The sequence below is a fragment of the Mesocricetus auratus genome, unplaced genomic scaffold (genome assembly GCF_017639785.1).
Source record: "Mesocricetus auratus isolate SY011 unplaced genomic scaffold, BCM_Maur_2.0 Super-Scaffold_100031, whole genome shotgun sequence".
NCBI lineage: Eukaryota > Metazoa > Chordata > Mammalia > Rodentia > Cricetidae > Mesocricetus > Mesocricetus auratus.
Window position 1 is genome coordinate 17529056 of NW_024429212.1, and position 26066 is coordinate 17555121.

Here is a 26066-nt window from a genome sequence, read left to right on the forward strand (position 1 = left end):
TGTGAAATCACTGTTTATTGGCTGTGATTCCCTCAGAGAAAACATGTGAGGCCTCTGACATGCAGGAGGTGCAGGCACAAGGACAGACAGACAGGTAACACATGGGCAATACTAAGCACGGCGGCCCGGTGTCCCATGCGCTAGGAACAGGATGCAGGGTTAAACTCAAGAGAAGGCCACCTGCCCAGAGCTGGCTTCCCAGTTCACGGAAAGCAGCCAAGAGGTGCAGAGAGTGGCCCAGGTGAGCAAGGTATTGTGGGCCGAGCATGCTCCATCTCTTTGGGCAGAGGGCGTTCTGATTAGTATTGCAGTCTAATTGTTATGGCTTCTCTAAAGAGCTATGTAAGGTCATGAAGGTCAATGCCAAGCCACACACCTGGCCCAAAACTCATGGACACGTAATGCAGTTTTAATGTGGACAGGAAGGGTCGGGAAGACCAGGCTGGCCTTTCTGTCAAGGTAAAACTTATCAAATACAGACCTCATTTACCTGAGATTCAACATATTATAATGTGAAATTAAACAAATATGAAGAACAATGGCTGCTGGCTGGGCAAAGGGGAGTAGCTGGGTCATATTGCCCTTGGGCCACGGACAGAAGAGAACACCACAGCCCAAGCCCAGAAGCTAGCGTTTACTGGCCACTGTCAGCCCTTCAGAGGAGGAATCGTGGAGAGGGTGAGACACCTGATCCTGAGGCCCTCTGCTCTGCACACGGATCCCCAGAGCCCTGGGCTTTTAGGCAAGTGGGGCCTTTTTGAAGGTAGGTGTCTAGTGGTAAAGCCAGGAGTTCCCTAGGAGACTGTCTGACCTCCGTGAAGAGGACAAGAGGCCGCCAGGGAGAGAGATGGGTCTCTGGAAAAAAAGTGTGCATTACAGAGGATGCTAAGGGACTCAAAGTGTGTCTGAGACCCACCCACGCCCGCCCAAACTATTGCTTTGTTTTCCCCTGGCTGTGGCACTCTTAAGAAGCCAAACCTTGCAGAGCAACAGAGAAAGAGACAGCTGGACAAGATATGCAAGGGCCGCCGGTGAAGACTAGGGTTGTAGCGCACAGACAGGAAGACAGAGCGAATGGTCCAGCAGGTCCGACAAGTCCAGAAACAGGGGCAATGGGCTCAGGGAAGGGCTGGGGCTCCCAGGCACCCACTGCTCATTCCCCAAGTCCCACCCCGCTATGGCTGTGCTCCTGAGTTTAGGCCCTGACTGGTGGCCAGCCACAGAAGAATGGCACCCCAGGGGTGGTCAGGGCTGGCCCTCGGGGGGCCCGACCTTGGGCAGGCTCAGTGGGGATGGTGAACTCAAGATTAGTAAGGAGGGGTCCAACCACCCAAAGGCAAGGATGCACGGCACAGGGGCCTGAGGGGTCACACCCTTGCCTGGTGGGGTCAACGATGGCAGTGCGGGGAGGGGCGGCCAGAGGCTCCCGAGGCGCGAGGGGGACATGGGCAGGATAGATCTAGGACTATGGCTTATTTTTGCAGGGGGGGGCTGCATCTGCTCCCAACATCCCTTGAGGGGGGGGTGGGCTCCGAGGGGGTCTGTACAATGGGCAGGGCTCCGGGCGCTGACCCAGTATTGTTACTTCTTGAACATGTCCTGCAGTGGCCCAGGCAGGTACTTGATGACAGTGTCCAGGATGCTCTCATCTTCCTCCTCTGGCTCATCCCCACAGCCTGGTGGGATAGCCTTCTTGGGTCTAGTCAGACTGCCTTCTGAGTTGGCTTCCATGGCTGCCTGGGCCTCGGCCTCACGTTCCTCCTTCTTCTTGATGCCGTACTGTGAAGGAAAAGGTAGTCAAGGCAGGACTTGCCATACCCCCTCCCCAGTCCCCAGCCTGGGTGACACTGATGATGCAATACCCAGAGAGGCCAGGTCCCTCCTGCACTGGAGAAACCAACCGGGGACCCTGAAAGGTGGTACTCATGGCCAAGGAAGACTCCAGCTGAGTCCCATTCTATTCCCCAGGGCTCCTGCTCAGGTTTTTGGAAGACCACCCAGAAAATGGGACAATTAAGAGGTGCCCTGAAGGACACGTGGGATGTAAAAGAGTCTGGGGGGTGGCTGGAGAGATGGCTCAGCAGTTACGAGCACTTGCTGCTCTTTCAGACTCGGGCCTGAGTTCGATTCCTAGCACCGGTGCCAGGTGGTTCATAACTATCCTGAAACTAGGTCAGGCCAGAGCAACTTCCAGCCAGGGGAAGAGCAGCAGGCATAGACCAGGTGAGGTCTATGGGCAATCCCTGACCCTAAGACTACACTGGGAGCCAGCGTGTGATCAGACAGGTATAACTACTGCTTTGGTCACTTTTCCTGAAGGCCAGTCTGTCCATTGACGTTCAAGGTCATTTTGAGGCTACAGCCAGTTTGAGCTGTATCGTAGGGAAAGTCACGGTCATTCTGCTCAAGAATGCCACCCAGGCTACATCCCAGAGCCAGACTCCACTGGTGTGGCCTGTTCTGATCTTCTGGACTCCAGTGATAAATGCCAGTCTGACCCATGCCAGGTAGGTATTCATTATTGTCAGGTGTGTAGAAGCAAGCTTCTGTCCAAGGACAGGACCACAGGAAGTGTCAGTCAGGTGTGTTAGAGGCGTACCCTGGGGAGCTTCCAGAGCCAGGTGAAGACTGGAGACTGGGTTAAGGGGTCTGATATATAGAAGATAACAGAAGACCTGAGAACATTGTTTTGTTTTTGTTTTTAGTTTTTCGAGACAGGGTTTCTCTGTGGCTTTGGAGGCTGCCCTGGAACTCACTTTGTAGAACAGGCTGGCCTCGAACTCACAGAGATCCGCCTGCCTCTGCCTCCCAAGTGCTGGGATTAAAGGCGTGCGCCACCAATGCCCGGCCGACCTGAGAACATTGTTAAGAAGAAGCCTACAGCGGCTATCAGCGGTAAGAGCCAACAGCTCTAGCTGGTAAGTACGTGCATAGCTTTCACCATCACTGAGAGTGGGGGCTAAAACACCCCAGCTCTATACCTGGGCCTTCTGGCTCAACAGATAGTTCACTGTGGGGGGGCTGGAAGCAGGCACAAATCAGGTGGGACATATGCAAACCTGAAGGTGTGTGTGTGCAAACCTGTCTGTGTGCACAAACAGATGGTGGGTACGCAAACCGAGCACCCGCTTAGATGACTTCCTAATGGGTACGGACATTTCTTCAGGAAACACCCCACCTCTTGAGACAACCCTGAGCCATTGGCCAAACAATTACAATTAATATTAGCCTCTGAGTGCTTACTCGGGAACTGGAGGGCCGGAAAGAAAACTCCATTTTACAAGTTTCTCCACAATTTCCAGGAAAATGTGTGAAAACAGAGAAGCGGAGAAGGTGCCCTGTAGAGTCTGCCTTGAATCCCAGCATGTTTATTTGTTTGTTTGTTTGTTTCTGAGACAGGGTTTCACTGTGTAGCTTTGGAGCCTGTCCTGGCACTTGCTCTGTAGACAAGGCTGGCTTCGAACTCACGGAGATCCACTTGTCTCTGCTTCTTGAGTGCTGGGATTAAAGGCGTGCACCAACACTGCCTGGCTGAATCCATTTTTATTTTTATTTTTGTAAAACACTGGGAAGGCAAAGCCTTTGTGGGTGGGATGGTATCTGGCAGGAACTTCCTCGGGGGACTTGGGCAGTCACAGGACTCCCCTGTATCCAAAACCCAGCCACATCCCTGGAGTTGGGGGTCACCGCACACCTGACGTCTAGCATAGCACCCTACCCCAAACTTGCTTTGTCCTTCCTGGATGGCTACTCCCTCTAAGCTCTGGCTAGGGAGGAACCTCTGTGACTCTTGGCTCTCTGTCCTTCCCTCTAAACTGTTTCCCTCTGGGAACTTCTGTGCCTAACTCTCCATCTCTGTATTTCTCTTGTTCATCCTCATCCTCACGTATTACGGTTAATTTAGGGGTCTGCCCCCACGTCGCTCGAATGGCCCACAGCACATCTTGCTAGCCACAATGCGTAACTCACTGGCTCTGGAAGGTAGAGTCAAAGCAAAATGAGCGGGCACTTTCTACAGGGCCCAGGAAACTGTCCAGTGACAGTGCTCCAAGGCGGGTGTCAGGTGCGCAGCCCGGATCCCATAAACAGCGCTCGGCACCAAGTGTGGGGTGAGGGCGGAACGTGGGTGGAAAGGGGAGGCCGGCCACCCGTTTGTGAGATCAAGGACCCAGTGTGTCCTGCGACCTAACGGCTGTCTCCCTCTACTTACCTTAGGAGATACGGCTTTCCTTTCCCACCAGTCTCAGAGATCGGTCCCAACCACTGACTCCCCAGCAGGGAACCCGCTGTGGATGTATGCGCACAGTCAGGGAAGGGCCTAGAACCTGGGCTGCCCACTCTGCAGTCCAGCATCTCATCAAGTCCAGGACTGGAGCGTTACGCGGCCCACTCTCTGCTTCTCGCTCACCCGAGCCTGCTGACCCACTCCACAAAGCCAGCAAGGATCTAGATAGATGATGTGCTTCTTCTCACAGTCTGGAGCCTCTCTCCTGTGTGGGCTATAACTGTCCCCACTATGCACCCGGCCTGTGAGGGGGAAGGGCTGCACATTGTCTACAGTGGCTCCGCCCTCCCCAGAAGCGCAGGACAGGAGCCTGGGCTCCTCTGCAGGGTCCTCCCACGGGCTGCTAGTATCACTGACAAACAGACAACCATTTCTTCAGGGTTCTGTCCAGTCTTTACTACTACCTGACTAGCTACAGTAAGACCTGAGGGAGAAGAGGGCAGAGGTCATCCTCTTTTTTTTTTTTTTTTTTTCGAGACAGGGTTTCTCTGTATTGTTTTGGAGGCTGCCCTGGATCTCGCTCTGTAGACCAGGCTGGGCTCGAACTCACAGAGATCCACCTGACCCTGCCTCCCGAGTGCTGGGATTAAAGGCGTGCGCCAAGAGGTCGTCCTCTTGAAAGATGTAGCTGTACGGGAGCCTCAGTTCAGGATTCCATGTGGGACCTGTTTTCCTACCATGAATAGATAGGCACAAGGCTCTCTGGCTGCCCCACCCACAGGAGACAGTCGCTAGGGTGACCGAGAACGGGGAGGCTGCCACCCGTTCACCATGTGTGAGTCTTGGAAGCAAAGGTGAAGGGGAAACCTCCGGCCCCGATTTCCCCGACCCACCACGACTTCGAGCTCAACCAATCCCTGTCCCTCTCTCAGAGCCTTCTTTCTGGGTTAGGGTCCAAAACTCTAGGAGAGCAACCAGTCCTGACGCGTGGAGTAGAGAAGGTCAGCCCTCAGAAGGCTGCTGCGGCCGCCACCTGCGGCTCCCTTCCCCGCGCCCTTCAGATGCCCACCTTGTCTCGAATGCCCTGCCGCATGACCTCACGCTCCGCCTCCATCTTGGCATACTTGGCTTTGCGCTCCTCCTCCGCCTGCCGCAGCGCCTCCTGCCGTTCCTCCTCCTTCTTGGCAGCATCAGGGTCCTTCTCCTCATCACCCCCAAGCATCTTCCCCATGTCCTTGGTGGCCCCTGGGAACAACAGCAGAGGTAAGGCAGGGACAGTCAGTGCTCTCAGCCCTTTCTGGAGCCATGGGTCCCGGGGTGCCCATCCCTTGAGGGAGGCAGTGGGTGTGCACTTCCGTCTACATGCGTGAGCGGTTGGGCTGCAGCTGCATGTTCATATGCCACTTGTCTGTGTAGGAGCAGGTTATTGTATGCGCGCGTGCTTGGGTGCCCTGGGTGTGTCCGCTCATCCATGTGCTCCTGAGAGAGGGAGGCGTATGTCCTCCCTGGGGTTTGTGTCCTGCAGAGGACTGGGCTCTGGAAGGTGGTAGAAGGAGAATCCAGATGTGTAGAACATGGATGATGAGCTGCAGGGCGCAGATGTCTGGTGGGCAATATTGTTCAGTGAAGTAAGCAACAGGCATGCATCCATGACCCAGACTGTAGCAGGCGCTGCCTGTCTTCAGCACCAAGACCCTAATTGCCCCTGCGCTAGGCACCACTTTTCTCATGAGTCCCTGAGTCACAGGCCCTACAAAACCACCCCAAAGGCCGTTACATTTAGCCTGTGGGACAGAGGCTATAATTACACACTAAAGCTTGGCCCAATGAGCAATCCTCAGCCTGTTGCGCCCAGACACCGTGTCACCCAGGATGGGGACCTGGCAAGCCCCACAGGATGTCAGCGTGGGTGCTGGTTCACTGGTTTTTGTTTCTCTAGAGTACCAGCTAACCCTGTGCACCATGACAAGCAAGAGCAGAGCCAGCTGTCTTCCCTCCTCTGTGTGAGATATTTTGGCTGCCTGAAACTCTACCACAGGTGAAAGGGTGTGAGGAGACCAAAGGCATATCGTTGCCACTGTCAGGGCAGAGACAGAGAACCAACTCGAAATGATAGGCATCTGCCGAACAGAACCGATCATGAATCTTACTGAACATTATGAGCTTCTTGGTCAGTCTTCGGCTGATTCTAGAAACTTGCAAAGGAGATTCTGGGTCAGTGACTCGAGGAAAGTTGGGTCAGGGAGTGATCTTCCAACAGTTTTTCCAGGTGAGTCACTGGAGACTGTCCGCCTCTAGCACAGCTGTCTCTGGCTGGTGTTGGGGCAGTCAAGGACAAACCTAGCAATCCTGATGGCTTTCATGTAAATTTTGTTCCCTACTAGAACAAGCTCATTTACATGCAAGTGAGAGAGGCTCATAATTATTTCTCCCTCCGAGAGGTGCTGGCATCCTAAAGCAGAGAGAACTGAATCTGGCATCTATATTTATTCTTAGAGCAGTGGTTCTCAATCTGTGGGTCACAACCCATTGTGGGACGGGGGTCAAATGACCCTTTTACATGGGTCGCTAAGACCGTCCATCAGAAAACACAGATATTTATATTACAATTCATAAGAGTAGCAAAATTATGGTTATGACGTAGCAATGAAAATGATTTTTTTTTTTTGGTTTTTCAAGACAGGGTTTCTCTGTAGCTTTGGAGGCTGTCCTGGAACTCACTTTATAGACCAGGCTGGCCTCAAACTCACAGAGATCCGCCTGCCTCTGCCTCCCGAGTGCTGGGATTAAAGGCGTGCACCACCAACGCCCAGCCAATGAAAATGATTTTATGGTTGGGGTTCAGAACAACATGAGGAACTGGTATGTATTGAAGAATCACAGCACTAGGAAGGTTGAGAACCACTGACCTAGAGGAAGATGAACAGTGTGGCTGGAGTGTGACATTGGCAGCAGTGTGGCTTGTGGCTGCCTGTTGAGGCCTGTCCCGCATCCCACCCATCACATAGGCTGCAATCTCCATTTTACTGAATGTCAACTATGTGCTACTATGTAGCAGTGTGCCTGTTGGGCCTTCCCTGGACCTTCCTATCTGCCAGGGATTCCTGCTTGGGCTCAGGGCTCTAAAAGAAGATCTACTTTTTGTTAAGGGACCTCAGACCATGGAGGCAGCTCTGGAAGGCTGGGTGACCCCAGGCGCTGTGGTGCATGCACAAAGTGACGTTCACACACTCATACTGACAAATGGACGCACGCACACACATGCATAGGTGAAAAAGGTTTTTTTAGCAGATCTTTTACCAAGGAACTTATGCATATGGCAAATAAGTATGTCGAAAGGTACAACTGGCTGTTGGAAACGATGCTTAGTCACAGGAATTGCAGCTTAAGTCACCAACAAGTAGAGACTGGCTGTGCAGGTTCTGGATACAATGTACAAACAGCAACAAGTACTGGTGGGAATGCCGATGACACAGAGGACATGGATCAATGTCAGTTTGCTCTTTCTTTGCCTCCCCCCTGCCCCTGCCCTGCCCCCCAGTGCTTGGAATTGAACTTAGGACCTCGCATGTGCCAGACAAGCACTCTGCCATGGAACTATTAGTTTCTTTTTTTTTTTTTTTTTTTTTGGTTTTTCGAGACAGGGTTTCTCTGTATTGTTTTGGAGGCTATCGGTCCAGCCCGGCCTCGAACTCACAGAGATCCGCCTGCCTCTGTCTCCTGAGTGCTGGGATTAAAGGCGTGCGCCACCACCGCCCGGCGGAACTATTAGTTTCTTACAGTGTTAAATACACCTATAATGCCATTCAAAAAGTATAGTGCCAAGTGTTTACCCAACGGAGATAAAACTTAAGTTCACATGTACTCTGGGACAAAAAAGTTATGGCAGTTTTATTTGCAATAGTTAAAAAACAAAATAACTTGCCGGGAGTTAGTGGAGCACATCTTTAATCCCAGCTCTCGGGAGGCAGAGGCAGGCGGATCTCTGTGACCAGCCTGGTCTACAGAGAGAGTTCCAGGACAGCCTCTAAAACAATACAGAGAAACCCTGTCTTGAAAAACCAAAAAAAGAAAAAAACAAAATAACTTATCTGTCCATCAGCAGGCAAATGGACAATTAAACCAGGGAACACACAGTCGAGGAAGTAGACCATTGGTTGACACACCCAATAACATGGAAGACACTCAGACTCTTTGATGATGGTGAAAAAAAAGTCAGAAATGAATGACTTTTATTTATGTAAATGTAAGTGTGGGCTGATCTATGTGGTGAGAAGCCAACATTGGGATTGTCTGGGGTGGCAACAGCCTTGGACCTATGGAAGTTAGTTGACCAATTCCTGTAGCAGTTATATATGTACCCCATAAACACCAGACATACCACAATTCAAATGAGCATACAATTTAAAAGACTGAAACCAGAGGTGGTAGAAACCATGTTTCCTGGTTCCAATCTAAAATCAAGCTACAAGCTCTAAACGAAAGATCAAACTTACAGCCACAGAGGTTCAAATATTAGAAACAAGCCTGTAGTTTGCCTTTCAACTGAAGTGAACATTAAAACTGAAGGTGTAAAAAGCTTGAAAACAGTAAAAAGCAGACACCCTGCAGTTGTTCTCTGGCTTTTAGTGAGTCACGGGACCCTGCATGCACCTGGTAGTGTTACATAGGGCGTTAGCACATCCCCCTCCCCCAGAAGCTACAGAGAAAATCTGGACGTTTCGGTGTAGACAAAGGGATTTTTATCCCAAATTCTTCACTCCATGATTTGATTAGCCTAATCGAACAGATTATTTGCCTAAAAATAAGATCTGTGACTAAAACTGTTCTGGAAGAATAATTGCAGCCTCTAATCATAAAGAATGAAAAACAAAGTGGAGGGGCTTATAATCATCCTAAGAAATAACAAACAAATTAGTCTTGCCCGGGTTGTGGTGCACACCTTTAATCCCAGCACTCGGGACACAGAGGCAAGTGGATATCTGAGTTCAAGACCAGCTTGATCTACGGAGCGATTTACAGGACAGTCAGGGCCACACGGAGAAACCCTGACTTTAAAAGTTAAAAAAAAAAAGAAAAAGAAAATCCAATGTAATATTGGGAGAGAGGATCTTAAACTCATTATTTAGTTAAGACTGGCCTTGAACCGATGAACCTCCTGCCTCCACCCCTCAAGTGGAGACTGCAAGTGTGCCTCACCACTTCTGGCTTGGTATTTCCATTTGTCGGACATTGCTTCTGCCATGAGAACTTGAGAGGTGGAGGCAGGAGGCTCATGAGTTCAAGGCCAATCTTAAATAAATAATGAGTTTGAGGCCAACCTGAGCTGCTTGAGACCGTGGATCAAAGCAAAGCAAAGCAAAACAAAACAAAAAGGACTGAAAACACAGAGTTCTAGAAAGGCCAATATAGTGATAAATAATTCCAAGGTGGTCATGTTGCAGATGTTTTAAATGTCATCATGTCCACTGCTGGGGAAGGTGCACAGTCAGTACTTGGAGAAAGAGGGTTAGTGGCAGAGGCTTGGGAAAGCAGTCAGACACCATTATGCACATCCTTCTACCTAGGCCTCCCACCGTAGCCATCTGTCAAAATGGCTCTTGTTGGGACATGGACCCCCAGATATCTACTATCTCAAGTCTAGAGACAAGGGATGTTTTGGGCACATGACCATATAAAACCAGGGAACATCTGGGGCTACAGTGCACTTGGAGATATGGAACACCTAGAAAAGAACTGTCAGCACCCTAGAGGAGGTTGAGGGGCTGCCCGGTGCACTCTAATAGGCCTGCTGTGTGCACTAAAGTACACCACAGACTCCATTTTTGAAAGTAAGGAGAAAACTTGATGGGCAGGACTTAGGAGGCAGAGGTAGGAGGATCTCTGTGAGTTGAGGCCAGCCCGGTCTACAAAGTGAGTTCCAGGACATCCAAGACTACACTAGGGCAGGTATTACAAAAACAAAAAACAGGGAGTATTGGTGAAGATGTGGGGAGAGTGGAACCCTATGCTGGGAATGTGTAGCGAGTGTTTCAGCCCGTGGAAGACAGTTTGGTCGGTCCTCAAAAGGCCAAGCACTGGGACTGAAGAGCCAGTTTAACAGTTAAGAGCACTGGCTGCTCTTACAGAGGACCTGAGTTCCCAGTACCTACAATGGCAGCTCACAAATGCCTGTAACTCCAGTTCCATGGGACCCAATTCTCTCTTCTGGTCTTTTAGGGCACTGCACGCATGTGGCTTACATGGGCACTTGCAGGCAAAACACTTCCATATATAATAAAAAGACCAGACACGTAATTACTACATGACCCAGTAATTCCACTTCTGAGTGGAAAACAGGAACTCAAGCAGACATTTGTCCACCCCTGGTCCAAGCAGCATCATTCACGACAGCCAGGAGGCAAAGCAGAAACCTGCCAGTCCACAGGTGAATGGAGAAAGAAAAAAAAATAAAGGGTCTGTTCCCAACTTACATATTGTTCACTTTTAAAAAAGAAGGAAGTTTTAATACAAGACAGTATGAAGAAACCCTGGGGACATTATCCTGAGTGGAATGCTCCAATCACAAAGGACAGCTGCTGTGAAGTCCTTAGGGACTCACATCCACGGAGCAGAAAATAAAAAGCAGTTTGGGGGCTGGGAGACATAGGGAGCTAAGTGTTTCCCCGGGACAATTTCAGTCTGGTAAGATGAGGAGCGCATTCCAGAAGCAGAGGCGATGGCTGAACGACAGTGTCATGTATTTAATGTCACTGCTTTGTGCTCCTAAAATTGATTAAGATAGTGAAAGTCGTATATATTACCACAATAAAAGGAGAAATATAATTTTAAATTACTTATAATCTCATCCTCCTGGTAGGTTTCCCAAAGCATACACGAGGTTGGGACCAATGGAGCATGAGCAGCAATGGCACCGCTATACAATGAGGGCCGTGCAAATGTGACCTCCCTAGCAGCAGATGGGCTGTGGATATTAGAAAATAGTCATCGCCAACACGGAAACTAGAGGTAATGAGGTCATGATATAGGCTCTAGAAAGCAGCTGACTTGCAGATTCCTGAACATGGTCCCTGAACCCATGAGGGACTGCAGGATGAGGTATGCCTCTGCCTCCGTCCTCCACAGTCAAGAAGGCAAGCAAGCCAAAGCAGAGAGGAAATTAAATGACCAAACAGGAGCTGGAGGAGTAGCTCAATGGAGACCTGAGTTTAGATGCTAGCATCAGTGTAATAACAGGCATGTTAGAGGTGGAGACAGGATTGTTCCGGCTTGCTGGAAGTCAGCCTAGCTTCAGGTACAGCGAGAGTTGCTGTTCTAAAGGAATAAGGTGGCAGTCATATAGATGAACACTCAGCATCCTTCTTTGGCCTCTTTACACATATGCACACACATCGACACACTCACACACGCTAATAAGCAAGCAGTAGCCAAACGGTACAGTGAATTTTCTATCCTCATACATGGGGAATCTTGAATGAAATCCATACCTCAAAATATTCTTTTTATAAAAAGCTGAGAATAATGTCTAGGAATTCACAGATGGGATCTTTCAAACACTGAAGAAACAGATAATTCCCATGATATTTAGAATGTTCTTGGGGAAAAAAGAAGGAAACCCTCTGGGTTATTTTTATTAAATTAGCATGAAAGCAACGCCAGAAGTCATGTTGAAGGAAAGGGAGGAATGGATGGAGGGAGGGAAGAAGGGGAAAACACCCCCCCACAAACAGAGAGAGAAAGGGGGGGGGAGAGAGGGAGAGAGAGAGAGCACTAGAGCTTCCAAAAGACTAGGACCAGCACACTGGTCATAGCAATATTCAACAAAAGGGAAACCGTCATCTGTCATTTTCTAGGGAAACCTACAGGAAAACCCAACCTAAGTTCAGCGGAGCTCATTTGTAGAAGGTAGCGATGCCCCAGCATCAAAGCATCAGTCACGATGCAGATGTCAACCAGAGGCACAGTGGCCTTTGTGTACCTGTGTTATAAGGTGCCGTTCTTCTGAGCATCTGTGTGTTCCCAGAACCTTCCTGTTTCCTTCCCCCACAAACAATGGGTCTCTGTGTCCCTGGGGTAGCTATAGCTTTCATCCCCTTTAGAGAGGGCCTAGAGTAACAGGAACTTGCACCACATCTGACTACTGGCCTGCCTCCGTCATCTTGCTTTGCTTTGTGGCTGGAAGGTGGAGTCTACACACATAGCCACAACATGACCATGCCACATTGAACCCACTACTAAAGCACAATGGGGGGGGCGCTTATCAGAATATATAAATCTGTGAGGCCAAAGACAGGCTTCTGGTAGCCGTAGTGCCTACTCAAGCACCCAGATGACCTCATCTTCTTTCCCACAGAAATTGTTGTCTGGAATTTTAGATCAGTAGAGCCCCACGGTATATAACTTGGGGGCTTTACTGCTACCAAATATATCTTTGGTTTATTCATTGCTCCTATTTTTATTCACAGAATACACTTTTAACTCCTTGAGCTATCTCTCTAGATTCTTACGCTAAAAGCTAAAGCGAACTGTTTATAGCTTATCTTTATTAATAGAGTTTCATGAAAGAGGTTTCCTTCTAAACACTGCTTTAGCCAGGTGTGGTGGTGTGCTGAGGAGGATGAGGCTGGATGACTGTGAATTCTAGACCAGCTTGGGCTGTATAGGAAGCGCATCTCAAAATACCAGGGAATGTTTAATGTTCCCAGTTTCTTATATGTTCTCTACATATTAACTTCCTCCTAAAGTATAGTTGGCAAGAAATTTCTCCTATTCTGTCTTTTCACTGTGTTGATAGTTTCCTTTGCTGTGCAGAGGCATTTTAATTTCATATGATAATATCATTTGTTCATTTGCTATTTATGTTTTTTGTTATTGTTCTGTAGCCCTGACTGTTCCGGAGCTCACTCTGTAGATCAGGCTGGTCTTGAACTGCCTCTGCTCCCCTCCTCCCCTCCCAGTGCTGGGACCAATGGTTAGAAGATGAAATGTTGGAAATATCCCAGAAAACAGAATAAAAACTATAGTGAAAAACAACAACAACAACAAAACAGAAGAAACCAGAGTGGAGTCTACAGCTGAGTTTTTAGCGCCGAAGAAGAAGAGAAGAACAAAGAAGCAACAGGAAAAAAACTCCCAGGAACTGAGCTCCAAACCAGCATGAATTAAACAAGACACATAGAAAGTTCTTCACTCCCAGAAATTCCTGGTACTGAGATCAGAGAGAAAACCCTAAAAGTCTATGCAGCAGGCTGGAAGCAGACAGATAGGGACTTTACCTGATACCTCATAAGCTGGATCAACCACCACCACCACCACAACAACAACAAATGCCTTCAAGTGTATATGGGAAATTCATTCAAATCTGGAAATTTATACCCAGCCAAACTGTTTCTAATGATGGAGAACAAAGACACCTCTTCAGCTCCTTGTAGCGTTCTCAGAAAGGCCCCTGTGACCGTGCCAAGTAACTGTCCAGAAATCTACCAATGAAGACAGAAGGGAAGGCTCCGAGGAGAGAAACAGGCCTAGCAGTGTGTCTGGCATGGCCACACTTATATGAACACACGGTGCTGAGGGCTGCTTGGGGGAGAGAAAAAGACCAAGTGGGCCGGGCGTTGGTGGCGCACGCCTTTAATCCCAGCACTTGGGAGGCAGAGGCAGGTGGATCTCTGTGAGTTCGAGGCCAGCCTGGTCTACAAGAGCTAGTTCCAGGACAGCCTCCAAAGCCACAGAGAAACCCTGTCTCGAAAAACAAACAAACAAACAAAACAAAAAAAAAAAAAAAAGAAAAGGACCAAGTGGAAAATGAGAGTTGTATTAACTACAGAACAAACAAAAGGTTTTGTAAGAAATGCAGTCCTGTTTAGTTCCTCCGGGGGCAAAGCTTACCATGTGTGACACAAGCACCAGATACTGAGATGACTCCCCAGGAGCACAGTGCCACATGTTGTAAGGGAAAACCAGAGGTGACAGCAGCTCCAGGTAGGTCTCTACGTAGGAATGTGCGAGGAGGCTTGCAGACACCTCCCAAGAAGGCAGCTGCAGCAGCATAAACTGACACGGTCTCCTCTAGTTAGCTAAAATGGATCTAAAGGGCGCTGGATTGGAGAATCTGTTGACTCAGTGCACTGTCTGTGACACCCCCCAGGCCTTTGTCAGGAAGGGTGGAAGGGAGGTGGGAAAATGTACAGATACTGCTTCTGAAGCTGGGAGCTTAGGCTACCATTCATTCTGTATCTCATTACCAGCAGGTTGAATGTTTGCCTAAGCCAGCCTACCACGCAGAGTTCCTGACTACTCGCCATTCACAGGTGCTTCCAGGAGGGAAATGAGACCAGATCCATGTATTGAGACCAGAGTCCTATCATGGACCTTCCCACATTTCAGTACCTACCTGCTCATTTATATCGTTTATGGGTGGTTAGAAAGATGCCTGGCAATTAGAGTCATTGGCTGCTCTTGCAGAGGACCTGGATGCAGTTCCTAGTACCCACACGGCAGCTAACAGTCATGTACAATTTTAGTTCTAGAAAATCTAATGCTCTCTTCTGGTCTCCACGGACACTATGTATGTGATGCACATACATACATGGGAGTCTGTTTTTCACATCTGTTCTTCATAGTTGCCTGTATTGTTTTGTTACTCTGTACTACTTTGATAAGAAAATGTACTTTTCTTTTTAAGAAATAAGCTTGTTGGCTGTGTGTAGTGGTGTATGTCATTAATCCCAGCACTTGAGAAGCAGAGGCAAGCAGATTTCTGTGAGTTCAAGGCCAGCCTTGTCTACATAGTGAGTTCTAGACCAGTCAAGGCTACATAGTGAGACCCTGTCTCAAAAACAAACCAACAGGAGCAGGAGAGATGGCTCAGGGGTTAAGAGCCTCAACTGCTCTTCCAGAGGTCCTGAGTTCAATTCCCAGCAAACACGTGGTGGGTCTCAGACATCTATAATGAGATCTGGTGCCCTCTTCTGGCACACAGGCAGAACACTATACATAATAAATAAATCTTAAAAAACAAATAACAGCAACAAAAACCAAAGCAAAACTAAATGAAACAAATTTAAAGAAACAAATTCATAGGTATCACAAAATCAGATGTGAACATCAAAATACTTTTGTGTATGAAGAAAACAGAATGTTAGCTCAGCCCTCTGCATCTAGCTCAAAAGACCAAAAACTAGGAAAGAATAAGAAAGAATGAAAATGCAGGGAAGTCCTGCATCTGGGAAACATCGGCAGAAGAGTCCTGAGCTTGACCAGCCTGTGCTACTACATCATAGTGAGACCTTGTCTTTATGGGGAGGGGTCAGGGAAGTAAGTGGGGAAATTTTTGAACATGGTGTAACAATCATGTACTATGTACTTGTGTGAAACGTAGGCACTGTACCTGTAAATATGCAAAATTACTAAAATGCCTTTTTTTTTTTTTTTTGGTTTTTCGAGACAAGGTTTCTCTGTGGCTTTGGAGGCTGTCCTGGAACTCGTTCGGTAGACCAGGCTGGTCTCGAACTCACAGTGATCTGTCTGCCTCTGCCTCCTGAGTGCTGGGATTAAAGGCGTGTGCCACTAACGTCCGGCCTAAAATGCATTTTTAACCATACACGGAACCCCTATAGTTGCCTTGGCAAGGACTTTTCATTTATGGATCAAGCAGTTGGGACTGAAATAATGTTATTTATTTTTTGAAACAGTATCTCACTATGCTGCTCTTGCTAATCTAGAGCTTGGCAGGCCTCGAGCTCATAGAAATCCACGGGCCTCCACCTCTCACTAGGTCTCAGGTACTGAGATTAAAGGTATGCTACCACATCCTGATTTTTTTTACATATTTATTTATTTACTGTGTCTGGGGGAGCATGTGGGTGTGGGTGTGGGTGGAGGTTAGTGGATAACTTTTGAGAATCCGTTTTCTTCCTCTTTTATGTGGGAATCCAGGGATTGAACCCAGGTAGGTCATCAGGCTCGGAAATAAACACCTCTTCCCTCTGGGCCACTTCTTTGACCCTGAAAAATGATGTATTTAAAGGGCATGTGGTCTCCAGAGCACCAAAAAGGGTTTTTGATTCTCTGTGTTTGTTTTTGAGGTGGGGCCTCTCACCGAATCCCTGAATGGACTGAAACTTGCTACGCAGAGTAGGCTCACATGTAGCAAACTTCCTGCTCTGCCTCCCGGGTGTGCAGCAGATTTTTAAAAAATATTTAGTCTCTGTATTAAAATGAAACAGTGAAACCTAAAGGAAGTACCTCTGAAAGTCAGGATGGTAGAGGTCAGGTCCAACACACTGCTGTGATGACTCATCACTAACTGGGTGCTGGCCCTTCCAAGAGAACCGGCCCTGACTGAACAGCAGCAAAATTGGCTCCAGGGTTTTGGGGTTTTGTTTTCAACTCATATATTTATTGGTTTTGTCATTTTTTAAATTTAATTTAAATTAGAAACAAGTTTGCTTCAGATGTCAATCCCAGCTTCTTCTCCCTCCCCTGGAAATATGCATACATATTTCCCATGGCACATAGGAGAGGGGGTCGCACATTCAGGACCTGGTAAGAAAGATCTTTTTATCCTTTCTGGTCAATGAATAAACTTCTTTCTAGAGGCAAGGTTCCAGGTTTCTGGACTGAGACGCTTGCTGGACATGTGTCTCCAACCCCTCAGCCCAGGGGATAAGTAGTATTTTGATGTCACAGGAAGCTGGCTTTCTGCTCTTATTCTTGCTTCTGTAGATACATCCATGCTTCTCTTGAGTATTAAAGATCTGGAGAGAAGTCCCTGATCCCACCATGCTATGTCTTCAAGTCAGAGAGGCATAAAGGTCCTGGAAAGATATCTATGAGCTGGGCTTTGCCCTGACCTGGACATCTACTTGAGAACAATATTCAGGCTTTTGGCATCATTGATTCCTTATGGCTTTGCCTTGGGAAGCAGATTCAGGGACCCACCAGGGTCAGTTTTAATTTCAGATTCATTCCAAGCCTTGTGTCTTAGCTCATGTCCTGGGATAGATGGGATGAATATACTCAGTTTCTGCACTGTTTACCTTGATTTGCAGCCTGATACATCAAAGACTACTCCTCTGCACAACTCCTTTTGTGGTTCTATGAGCCTTTATAAGCTGGCTGGAGCTCACATGGTTGCCTTGCTGGACAGACCCTTTGGGGGAGGCTGGAACCGCCTGCTATAGCTACTGGCATTCTTTCCTATGGAGTGAAATGTCAGGCAGACAACAGTATCTGGTCTTGGCTTTTGGGGAAGGACAGACAGAGAGGAAACAGAGATTAGATGAAGTCACCAATTAGTAAATTTGAGGAGTCGGGCTCTGTGACAGATGGCCCAGTCACCAGTCTTGAATGTGATTGTAATCCCTGCCCTCTGCTCAGTTATTCTGCCCGTCACTAGGAACTGATCCAGTCCACTGCCTCTGTCAGGTGCTCTCCCCAACCAACCTCAAGGTACCAGAGGTGACAATGCGTCTATTCTCTGTCGAGAGAGACAAGGGTCAGGGATAGTGAGGTAGGACCCAAGGAAAGGGCCTGGGAGATCCTCCGTCCTGCTTAGAAGCCAGAGTCTGGCATTTCCATTAAGTGCAGCCACCTCAGAAATGTCAGCCTGAGACAAAGGCCAGGAGCAGCTGCTGCAGACAGCAGGGCACCAGCCTCCCTTAGAGCCTGTGCTCCAGCTGCTGCCTGCCTGACTACTCCTCCACCTCTGGGCATCAGTCTGTATGGATACCAACTCCCAGTAGCAATGCTCAACACAAGTAACTGAGTGCCATCGGCCTCAGAGCCCACCTCTCTCCCTATAGAACCATGGGCTGCCCTTCTCATCCTGCTGAGATGCAGGTCCAGCAAAAATGAAACAAGAAGCCCTGGAACCTTAAGAACGGAGAACGGTGATGCTTGCCCTAATCCAGAAGATGGTAAAAGACTGGCTTAGCAGTGACACTGAGTATTCTTTTTTTTCTAAGATTTTATTTATTACTATGTATACAGTGTTCTGTCTGCATGCCAGTCAGAGGAAGGCACCAAATTTCATTATGGATGGTTGTGAGCCACCATGTGGTTGCTGGGTATTGAACTCAGGACCTCTGGAAGAGCAGTCAGTACTCTTAACTTCTGAGCCATCTCTCCAGTCCCAACACTGAGTATTCTTAAGACCACTGGCTGATAAATGAGGATAACATTGGAAAACTAAATTATGTGGAGCAAAAGCAGTTGATGATGGCTCTGGAGAGATGGTGAGACCAACTGGATACTTTCCTGTCCCCCAGACAGAGTCTCCTTCTTCCAGAGGTGCTCTAGGCACACAGGCCTCTCCAAGAAGTCCCTGGCTAATAGTGAGAAATCTCAGACTCTGGGTTTCTGCAGAGCAGGGTGCTTACCCTTCTCTTCCTATCCCGTGGTATTAGACAGAAGGGGGTCACGGAAGAGGGTACCCTGTGGGAGAGGAGCCATGGGGGAGCCTGCAAAGCTGCCTCTTCTTTCTTGATGTCTGTTCCAGCTCGGGTTGGTTGGGCTTTGTTAGGCTCGTTAGCGTCAGGCAGCAGTGACTCACTCGAAGGTCTTCTTGCAGTTAACCTTCAGCACTAGGCGGCCTGTCACAGCTAGCTCTGCAATGACCAACCTTAGCCAAAGCTTCTGAGAACTAGTGTCCATTAGGGCTGTGAGATGTCCCTTGAGTCCCAGCCAAGACCTCTTGCCAACCAACAGGTCAGAACATGAATGACAATCAGTGAAGTGCTCAGCACCCTCTTCAACCCCAGTCAGGACTAAGGCGTTTTCAGTCGATCTGCAGCCTAATCAACCAGGAGTATCCTCTCCTAAGGAAAGGGCTGCCTTTCAAGGTTTAGGGAGAGAAGCTGCTTCCCTGAAGTGTCCTTCTAGTCACTGAGAGTTCTGGGGTACAACCTGGATCTGCCGCCATGCATTACACTAGTGTCCTCTGAGTGCACAGGAGTGTGGGTATTTTGTCCTCAAGTGTTTGCTAGCTGCTTGCTCTACTGGGTGAGTCAGGAAATGGGGAGGGCTATCTACGGAGGGCTCATGGTTAGCAGGCCTCGCATCAAGACTGCCCAGCCAAGCTGAGAACTATCCACTCAAGCCCTGCTCTGGTCTGGAGTTCATGTGTGTACAATGGCCCTCATCTTTTGTAGCTGCTTCAGCCAGTGGTGCCTAGCGGAAAGCGTCCACAGGATTCCACAGAAACATCTGCCAACCGGGGATGTTGCTTGGTTTCTACCCAGAGTGATACGGGAATAGCAGCAGCCACTTCAAAGCTGAGGAGTAGGGTAAGTGTGGATGGGCGAAAAGACAAGGGTAGCACCAGGTCCTGATGGCATCTCTGAGCCACCTCATCCATTTTCTGCTTCCTACACTCAGTGTTCTAGGAGACCTTTAACCACAGATCTGTACAGATGCGTCATACCCAGAGGTGACAGCAGAGGTGCTGACCATTGTCTCCTTCCTTCAATGACTGAGCACTGGCAGTGGTTCACTTAGGGTTTGGAGTATCTTGGTAAGGTCTCAAGGATATTCTCTTGGAAAGAACAGGCTTGTCAATAGGGGACAGCTTCTTTCATGATTCAGCCCTAAATAAATGCTCCCTCAATCCTGCCTGGCTGGCATGGACACTCACAGCCATGCTGTTGCTCGTCACGAAGTGGGAGCTTGGTATCTACTTGCAGGGAAGAGAAGAGGATGGGACAGTTGGCTGTGCACAGGTTGTTCAGACAAGGTCTCTAGCCAAGGCTCCCGCTGCCTAAACCATTCCCTAAGGGCCTGTAGGATGGTGGTCAGTGAGCCATGGGGCAGGCCATAGGAGCAAAGGGCCGGGTAATAAGGGAGAAAGAACAGCAGGGTCAGCAGCGGTGGCTCAGCCTCCAGACCCGCCCGAGTCGAGCCGCAAGCGCGGCGCTTCCTGGCACTCCAGCGGTTCCGGAGCAAAGACAAGGGCCCGCTGCTGGTGGTCCTATCTTCACAAGGCATAGCCCAGACTCCTAGAGGGCTACACTGGGGACAAAGAAGACCAGACCCTGCGATTAGCAGCTTCAGGCGCAAGAATCCCAGGGACCAGTGCTGCAGGGGTCAGAAAGAGGCTGGGGGATCATGGCTAGGCAAGGCAAGTGGGGTGAGGAGGGCGGGAGAGACTGATAGAGAAAGCTGTACCGGTGAGACACGATGCTGGGCATTTGCAGCGGGGGAGGGGGAGAGGGGGAAACAGCCCAGGGAAGATGGAAGGGACACCCGGATCCTCACATCTGGTCAGGCTCCTCCTCACTAACACTCTCCAGGCTTGCTCAGCTCGTCACAAACCACACAGCCCTGGACGTTTGTCTCCCTAGCCCAAGCCGGGAATCTTCCTTTTCTCACGCAGTAGGAGCTCCAAGCTTGTGTCCCGCTCCCAAGTTACCTTATGGTCTCCAGAGAGGATGAGACAGATGGCACTAGACTAGAGATCCTCTGGCAAGCGGCGGAGCCGCGGCCGACTGAGCCCAACTGGGCCACTGGCGTTGCGCGCACACAACAGAACTCAGGCAGGCGTCTACAGGAAATACCTGAAACTATCTAGAACTTCACAACTATCCGAGGCAAATTTATATCTGAATTGAGAGTCTGTGAATTTGGGGACGTTGCTCACTGTCCCACAGCATTCACGCACAAGCCTTGGTTTCTCTGAGTCTCATCTCTGGGATGCCACTGTGGCCCAGGCCCGCCTCTCAGGAGGAATTGGGGACATGCCAAAGGGGGTGGAGGACACCTGTAAAGTGCTGCATGCTTGACGCCAGGCTTCATAGTGGGGGCCTAGGCACGGGCCTAGAACGACCAGGCAATGACAAAGGCATGAACCACACCCACATCTTGCCAGACCCCAGACCTAACCTTCTATGATCTAGGGCCTTGTGAAGCAACAGATCACAAGTTCCTGGACCTGCAACCCTAAGTAGACATGGCCCAGTTCAAGAACCATATATCTGTCTCTGGGCTATTATTTTCTTTCTTATCCCCTCTCTCTGGCCCTTTGGCCCTACTAGTTTCTCTATGTGGGGCTTGATCTGTGTCTTGGACTCCCTGTTGCTTTCTGACCCTTATCTGGAACTCATTCCTCTCCTCCAACCATTTACATTTGGGTCCATTTTGCCCATGCACACTCTAAGTCACCAAAGGTGACACTAGAGAGAGAGAGGAGCTTGGGGCCCATGACAAGTTTGAAAGTGGGGGTGGGGAAGTCACTACCAGCCCCACCAAACATCATGGGAGCCACATTCCTATCTCTTCAGAATGAATGCAGAGCAAACATGGTCGTGTTTTTAGTGATGTTCAGCCTAGTGTGTGGTTGCGACGTTGTAGCCCGCTGTCTGCTGGTTACCCCTCCACACAGGCAGCTTTCACAGCACTCCAAGAAGCACACCCCGCCGCTGGTGCAGGAGAAACTTTGGGCTGGCGTAGAACAAAGAGGAAATCCAGACTGGCAATTACCCAGCTAATTTCAGCTATGTAGACAGCCAAATCAGATATTTCAGTTTCTTTAAAAGCCCACCTCAGGGCCTGAATTAGCCACCTAATTAATTATCTGTAGCAGCCTGGGACTCTCTGGGTATAACACAGGCCCCTTCTAATGCAGGATGCTGGCTTGTCCCTGAATCCTGTCCTGGTGATGTAATCATTATAATTAGATTCAACCTGAGTCTACCTCAGCCATGGACTCTCAGCAGGCATGCTGGGTCTAATTTTCATCACATATGAGTGAAGTCACAGACACCCCACCCCGGGAGACGCCTATCCCTGCAGACCTCTCCCTTTCTTAGCCCTGAGGCCCCAACCAGCTTCCTCTCTGTAAGCGGTCCCCTCTCCCTTCTCCACATCAGCAAAGGATGCCTAACACATTCCAGCTGAGACATACACCAGTTAAGAGGCTCCCCTGAAGGCCACAAGGACTCTCCAATAGTAGAAATGGCGAACTCTTGGTATTGAGGCTACCCAAGCATGCTTGGGGCACCCAGAGCACGCAGCTCTGAACAAGCACGAGGTCTGCCTAGGGCAATCTCAAAGTCTACAGGCCCGAGCTGATCAAACCGCCGAAACTCATTCAGCAGGCCAAACGGGTAGCAACCCTTCAGCTCACTGTTTTAGCACCTCCTGGCCAGGAACTCAGCCCACTGTTCTCTCCCAGCCTCTAATCCTACTGCTGCTGGTTACAAAGATGGCTTTGGGCCAAGTAGGGATGACAGGATTACCTTCAAATAGTGGCTGCCCTCCCTCAACAATACAAAAGGGGTCGTATTTTTCTCTGCAGGAGTGGGTTTGGTTGCACAGCTATCTTTTCCTGTCCTTGTGAACAGAACTGTCTCTTACCTGGGTGAAGCCCATAGGTCCCAATGCCACAGCTGGGGTCTCCCCAATCCTGTTTTCCTAACCCAATCCTGGTGCACCTATTGTTCCCAGAACTGCCACAGTGAGGGGCTGCTCACAAGCCTCCTGGGGGTATCTGCCTTGATCCATGCTGCTCGGCTGCTCTTCATCTGCCTCAGCATGACCAGTGGGCTTCACTGGACCATGGCATGAGAGCACAGAGCCATCATACAAAGCACATCCTCCGCACGTCTAGTCTGCAATCTCAAGGCTTGAGTCCCCAGGGAATTCAAAAGTATTGGGACACTGCTCTGGGTTTACTCAGGTGGTAAGCAAGTGCCCAGAGAGGCTGTGTGTGAGGTCAGAGTGGTCATGCAGCCGTGTATTTATGTGCCGCCGCCGCTGCCGCAGGGGTGGGGGCATGTCTCTGAGTACCTTGTCTGTGTGTCCATAGTGTCCCGACCCCAGGCCCCCCTCCCTGGCCCCTCCTACCTCCTAGGGCTTGTTTCATCACGAACTCCATGATGATGGCTTGGTTCCTCAGGAGCCACTCCGGGGTCAGATCTCACATTCAAGTGTGGTCAGCGGCCTCTGCCTAAAGAGAGCAGGTGGTCACAGGTACCCTGACCAGGCTTCCCTCAGACCCTGATCTACTCCTTGCTCCTTTCTCCAGCATCCTGAGAATCCATTGTGGGTCACTTTGCCCCCATACCCAGACCAGGATGGCAGGGTCCAGAGCCCAGCCAAACCAACAGCTTTCTTGCTGCTTCTGGGGGTTCCTGAAGGAAGCTTTTAACCGCCACTGCAGCTCACAACTTGGGGCCACCAGTTACAGGCGTCTGGCACCAACCTCCTCATGCGGGGGCGGAGCCCAGGGGGCGTTTGAAGGTCAATGCTCCACTGTGGCACCCAGGTTCTGGCTGCTCAGGTTGCTTGGCAGTTCTGGAGCTGTGGGGTAGGGGGCCCCTCTGGAGAAGGCTTGGGAAGGCAAGTCCATAAATGTTGCCCCTCAGGAAAGGTCCTTATAGCCTCTGACTAGCATCAACTATATCTGTCCCTAGGGAGATTCTGGACCCCCCCCCCCCGCCCAATGGGCCCAGAGCAGAACTGGGCCCGGATCAGAGCGAGAGATAGCCGGGTACTAGTCTTCCAGGGGGAGTGGAGGCACCCACCTGCCTCTGCATGGGATATGGTGACCCAAACCAGAATGTCCAGCCTGGGCTAAAGCACCAGCAGCGTTTGGGAAGGTGGTTCTGTAATGCCAACAGCTGCAAGAGACATCCCTCTTTGTAGGGTCTTTCCTGCCAGGGCACCTAGTTCCTGGGGATCCAGTGTTTCACAGGGTTCCCTCTGCGGAACGAGACCCCAAGGAACTATGGAGGGATGTCAGGCAAGGATAGTGTCCCAGAAGCTAGGGGTTCAGGGATGCTTTTTTGCCGCAAAGCCAATTGCCTTCTAAAGTTCTCTTGTCTCCCGGGAGTCGGGGGATGGGGGCTCCGCAGGGCCCGCCGCAGAGAGGTTAGGACGCTGCGGAGATTCCGCAAAGACCGAAGCGTCCAGTTCTCTCGCGGCCGCCGCACCCTTTGCTTTGCGGGCGGGCGAGGTGCCCGGCCCGAGCGCGGCCTCAGGCCGGAGCGCGCCTCTCTCAAAGGAGAAAAAGAGGGAACCAAGGGCCGCTTCAGCACCTCGCGTTGGACAGCGCCCTGAAGGCTGGGCAACCTTGAGGAAAACCCCGGGGGTGATCTGATGAGCGTGGAATCCAGAAAGAGCCAGGGAACCCAGGAGCTGGAGAGAAGACCCAAGGGCTAGAAAGCGGGGATCCGGGAAGGGGAGCCCAGGAGCAGGGAGGGAGACTGGGCTGGGAAACGGAGAGGAGGGAGCCGGTTAAGGACGCACCGGCTGCAAGGGCGCCGGTTACCTTCCCGGGCGGACGATCAGCAGCAGCGCGCTCTGGGGCCGGCGGGGTCCATGTGGCGCTCTGTGCTGCGGCGGCGGCGGCGGCTGAAGGGCACCGCGAGGAGGGCGCGTCACTCCGAGGCGCCCCCGCCCGCGTCCCGCATGACGAGGAGGGCGGGGCGCGGCGGAGCGGGGCGGGGGGGGAGCAGCCGCGCCCCCGGTCCCCAGATCCTGGCCTGGCGCGCGCGGCGGCGGCTGCATAGGCACCCCTCCTTGGTGCGGGCCGCTCTTTCCACGCCGGCTTGGAGACCCTTGAGAAGTCCTAGCTTGCGGGCTCAAGGAGAACGAACACAGGGCTGGGGTCAACAGCCCTAATCTACCCACCGCGTTTTGCTCCTGACCCGGTTGCCTTCTGTCTTTGCAGACAGGGCAGGAGGAAGCGAGCAGAGTCCGAGGCACCCCCCCTACCCCCCACCCCCGATAGCGCTGGATAGGTCCATACACCCAAGCATGTCCTGTGTGCAGATCCAACTGTGGCTTTGGTGGGACAGAAACCCCAGCCATTCAGGGACGCCTGAAGGTCACTGCGGACATGGCTGGGCGGGGGCTCCTCCGGGACAGCCGCAGCCCCGCCTCTAGGCCGCCCCTTCCCCGGCGCCAGGATTTCAACCCTGCTAGGACTGCACTGCAGAAGAACCCGCTTGCCACAATGTTGGCCTGGCATCCCTGCACGTATCCTGGTGACTTCTGTGTGGCAATCGGCTTCACAGAAGCCTGGTCATTTAGGGACTCCTAAGCAGTTCTGGTTCTGGCTAGCTAGCAAAGGGTGCCTCTCAGCTCACAGGGGCTAGTGCTGATGGCCATTGCCATTAACTGTTACGGTTCCTCCTGGCTGAGTCATTCCGTAGGATTAGGTAGATCTTGACCTTCATCCAATTCGGGGAGACTTCTCAACTAATGAGTATTCCTCCCTCACCAGCATCCCAAAGCTGCTTCAAGGTGCTTGGCAGCTTGAACTCACAAAGGTGGAGAGAGTCCATCACTGACTTGCTTTTTTTTTTTTAAATCAATTCCTGTTCTTTTGACCTGGCAGATTCAAAGTAGAAGAGACCAGAAAGGGGACTGGAGTGGAGAGAGGAAGAGAAAGCCCCCAGTTCAGCCTTGGAGTTAGGGAACTCTGTGAGCCTCTCAGTACGGTCTGTTTCCGTTGGTAAAAGTGTCTGCACTGCACCTAGGCTTATGCCAAGGAAGAGTGCTCTGTGCTAGGGCAGCTAGCAAAATCAAGGGCCAGAGCAAGACAGAACCGTCACTTCTCACTGGCTTTTCTTCTCTCCCACACGCCACTAGATGGACCTGACCCCCTGCAGCAGCCCCATGTTGAACTCCTGAGCCAGAGCAGGCCAACTTCATCCATTTACTACTCACAGCCCCAAGACTAGCTGAGGTCATTATAGCAAAGGACCCTAGGACTATCAGGCTTCTACTTTTATTTCATCTCTGTTTCTCCCTGGCTGTCTCTTGTCCTCCTGTGTCTGCCTCTGTCTGAGTCTTTATCATCTCTATATCTTTTGTTCTTGTCTTTCTGTCTCTATCTCTT

General features: G+C 50.4%; 1 protein-coding gene across 2 annotated transcripts; it reads right to left on the reverse strand.

The window, feature by feature from the left end:
- On the reverse strand, window positions 1–24639 carry Cplx1 (complexin 1). Of its 2 annotated transcripts, none has more exons than XM_005077408.4 (4): window positions 24492–24639; window positions 23066–23168; window positions 5295–5470; window positions 1–1779 (listed from the first exon to the last, which is right to left on the reverse strand). In XM_005077408.4, the coding sequence occupies exons 2-4, from the start codon at window positions 23094–23096 to the stop codon at window positions 1582–1584; spliced, it is 405 nt and encodes a 134-aa protein (XP_005077465.1). In that variant the 5' UTR covers window positions 23097–23168; window positions 24492–24639; the 3' UTR covers window positions 1–1581. The 2 variants fall into 2 exon arrangements, with proteins under 2 accessions (XP_005077465.1, XP_012974113.1); XM_013118659.3 differs by having other exon boundaries at window positions 24470–24619.
- Window positions 24640–26066: the final 1427 nt, after the last annotated feature.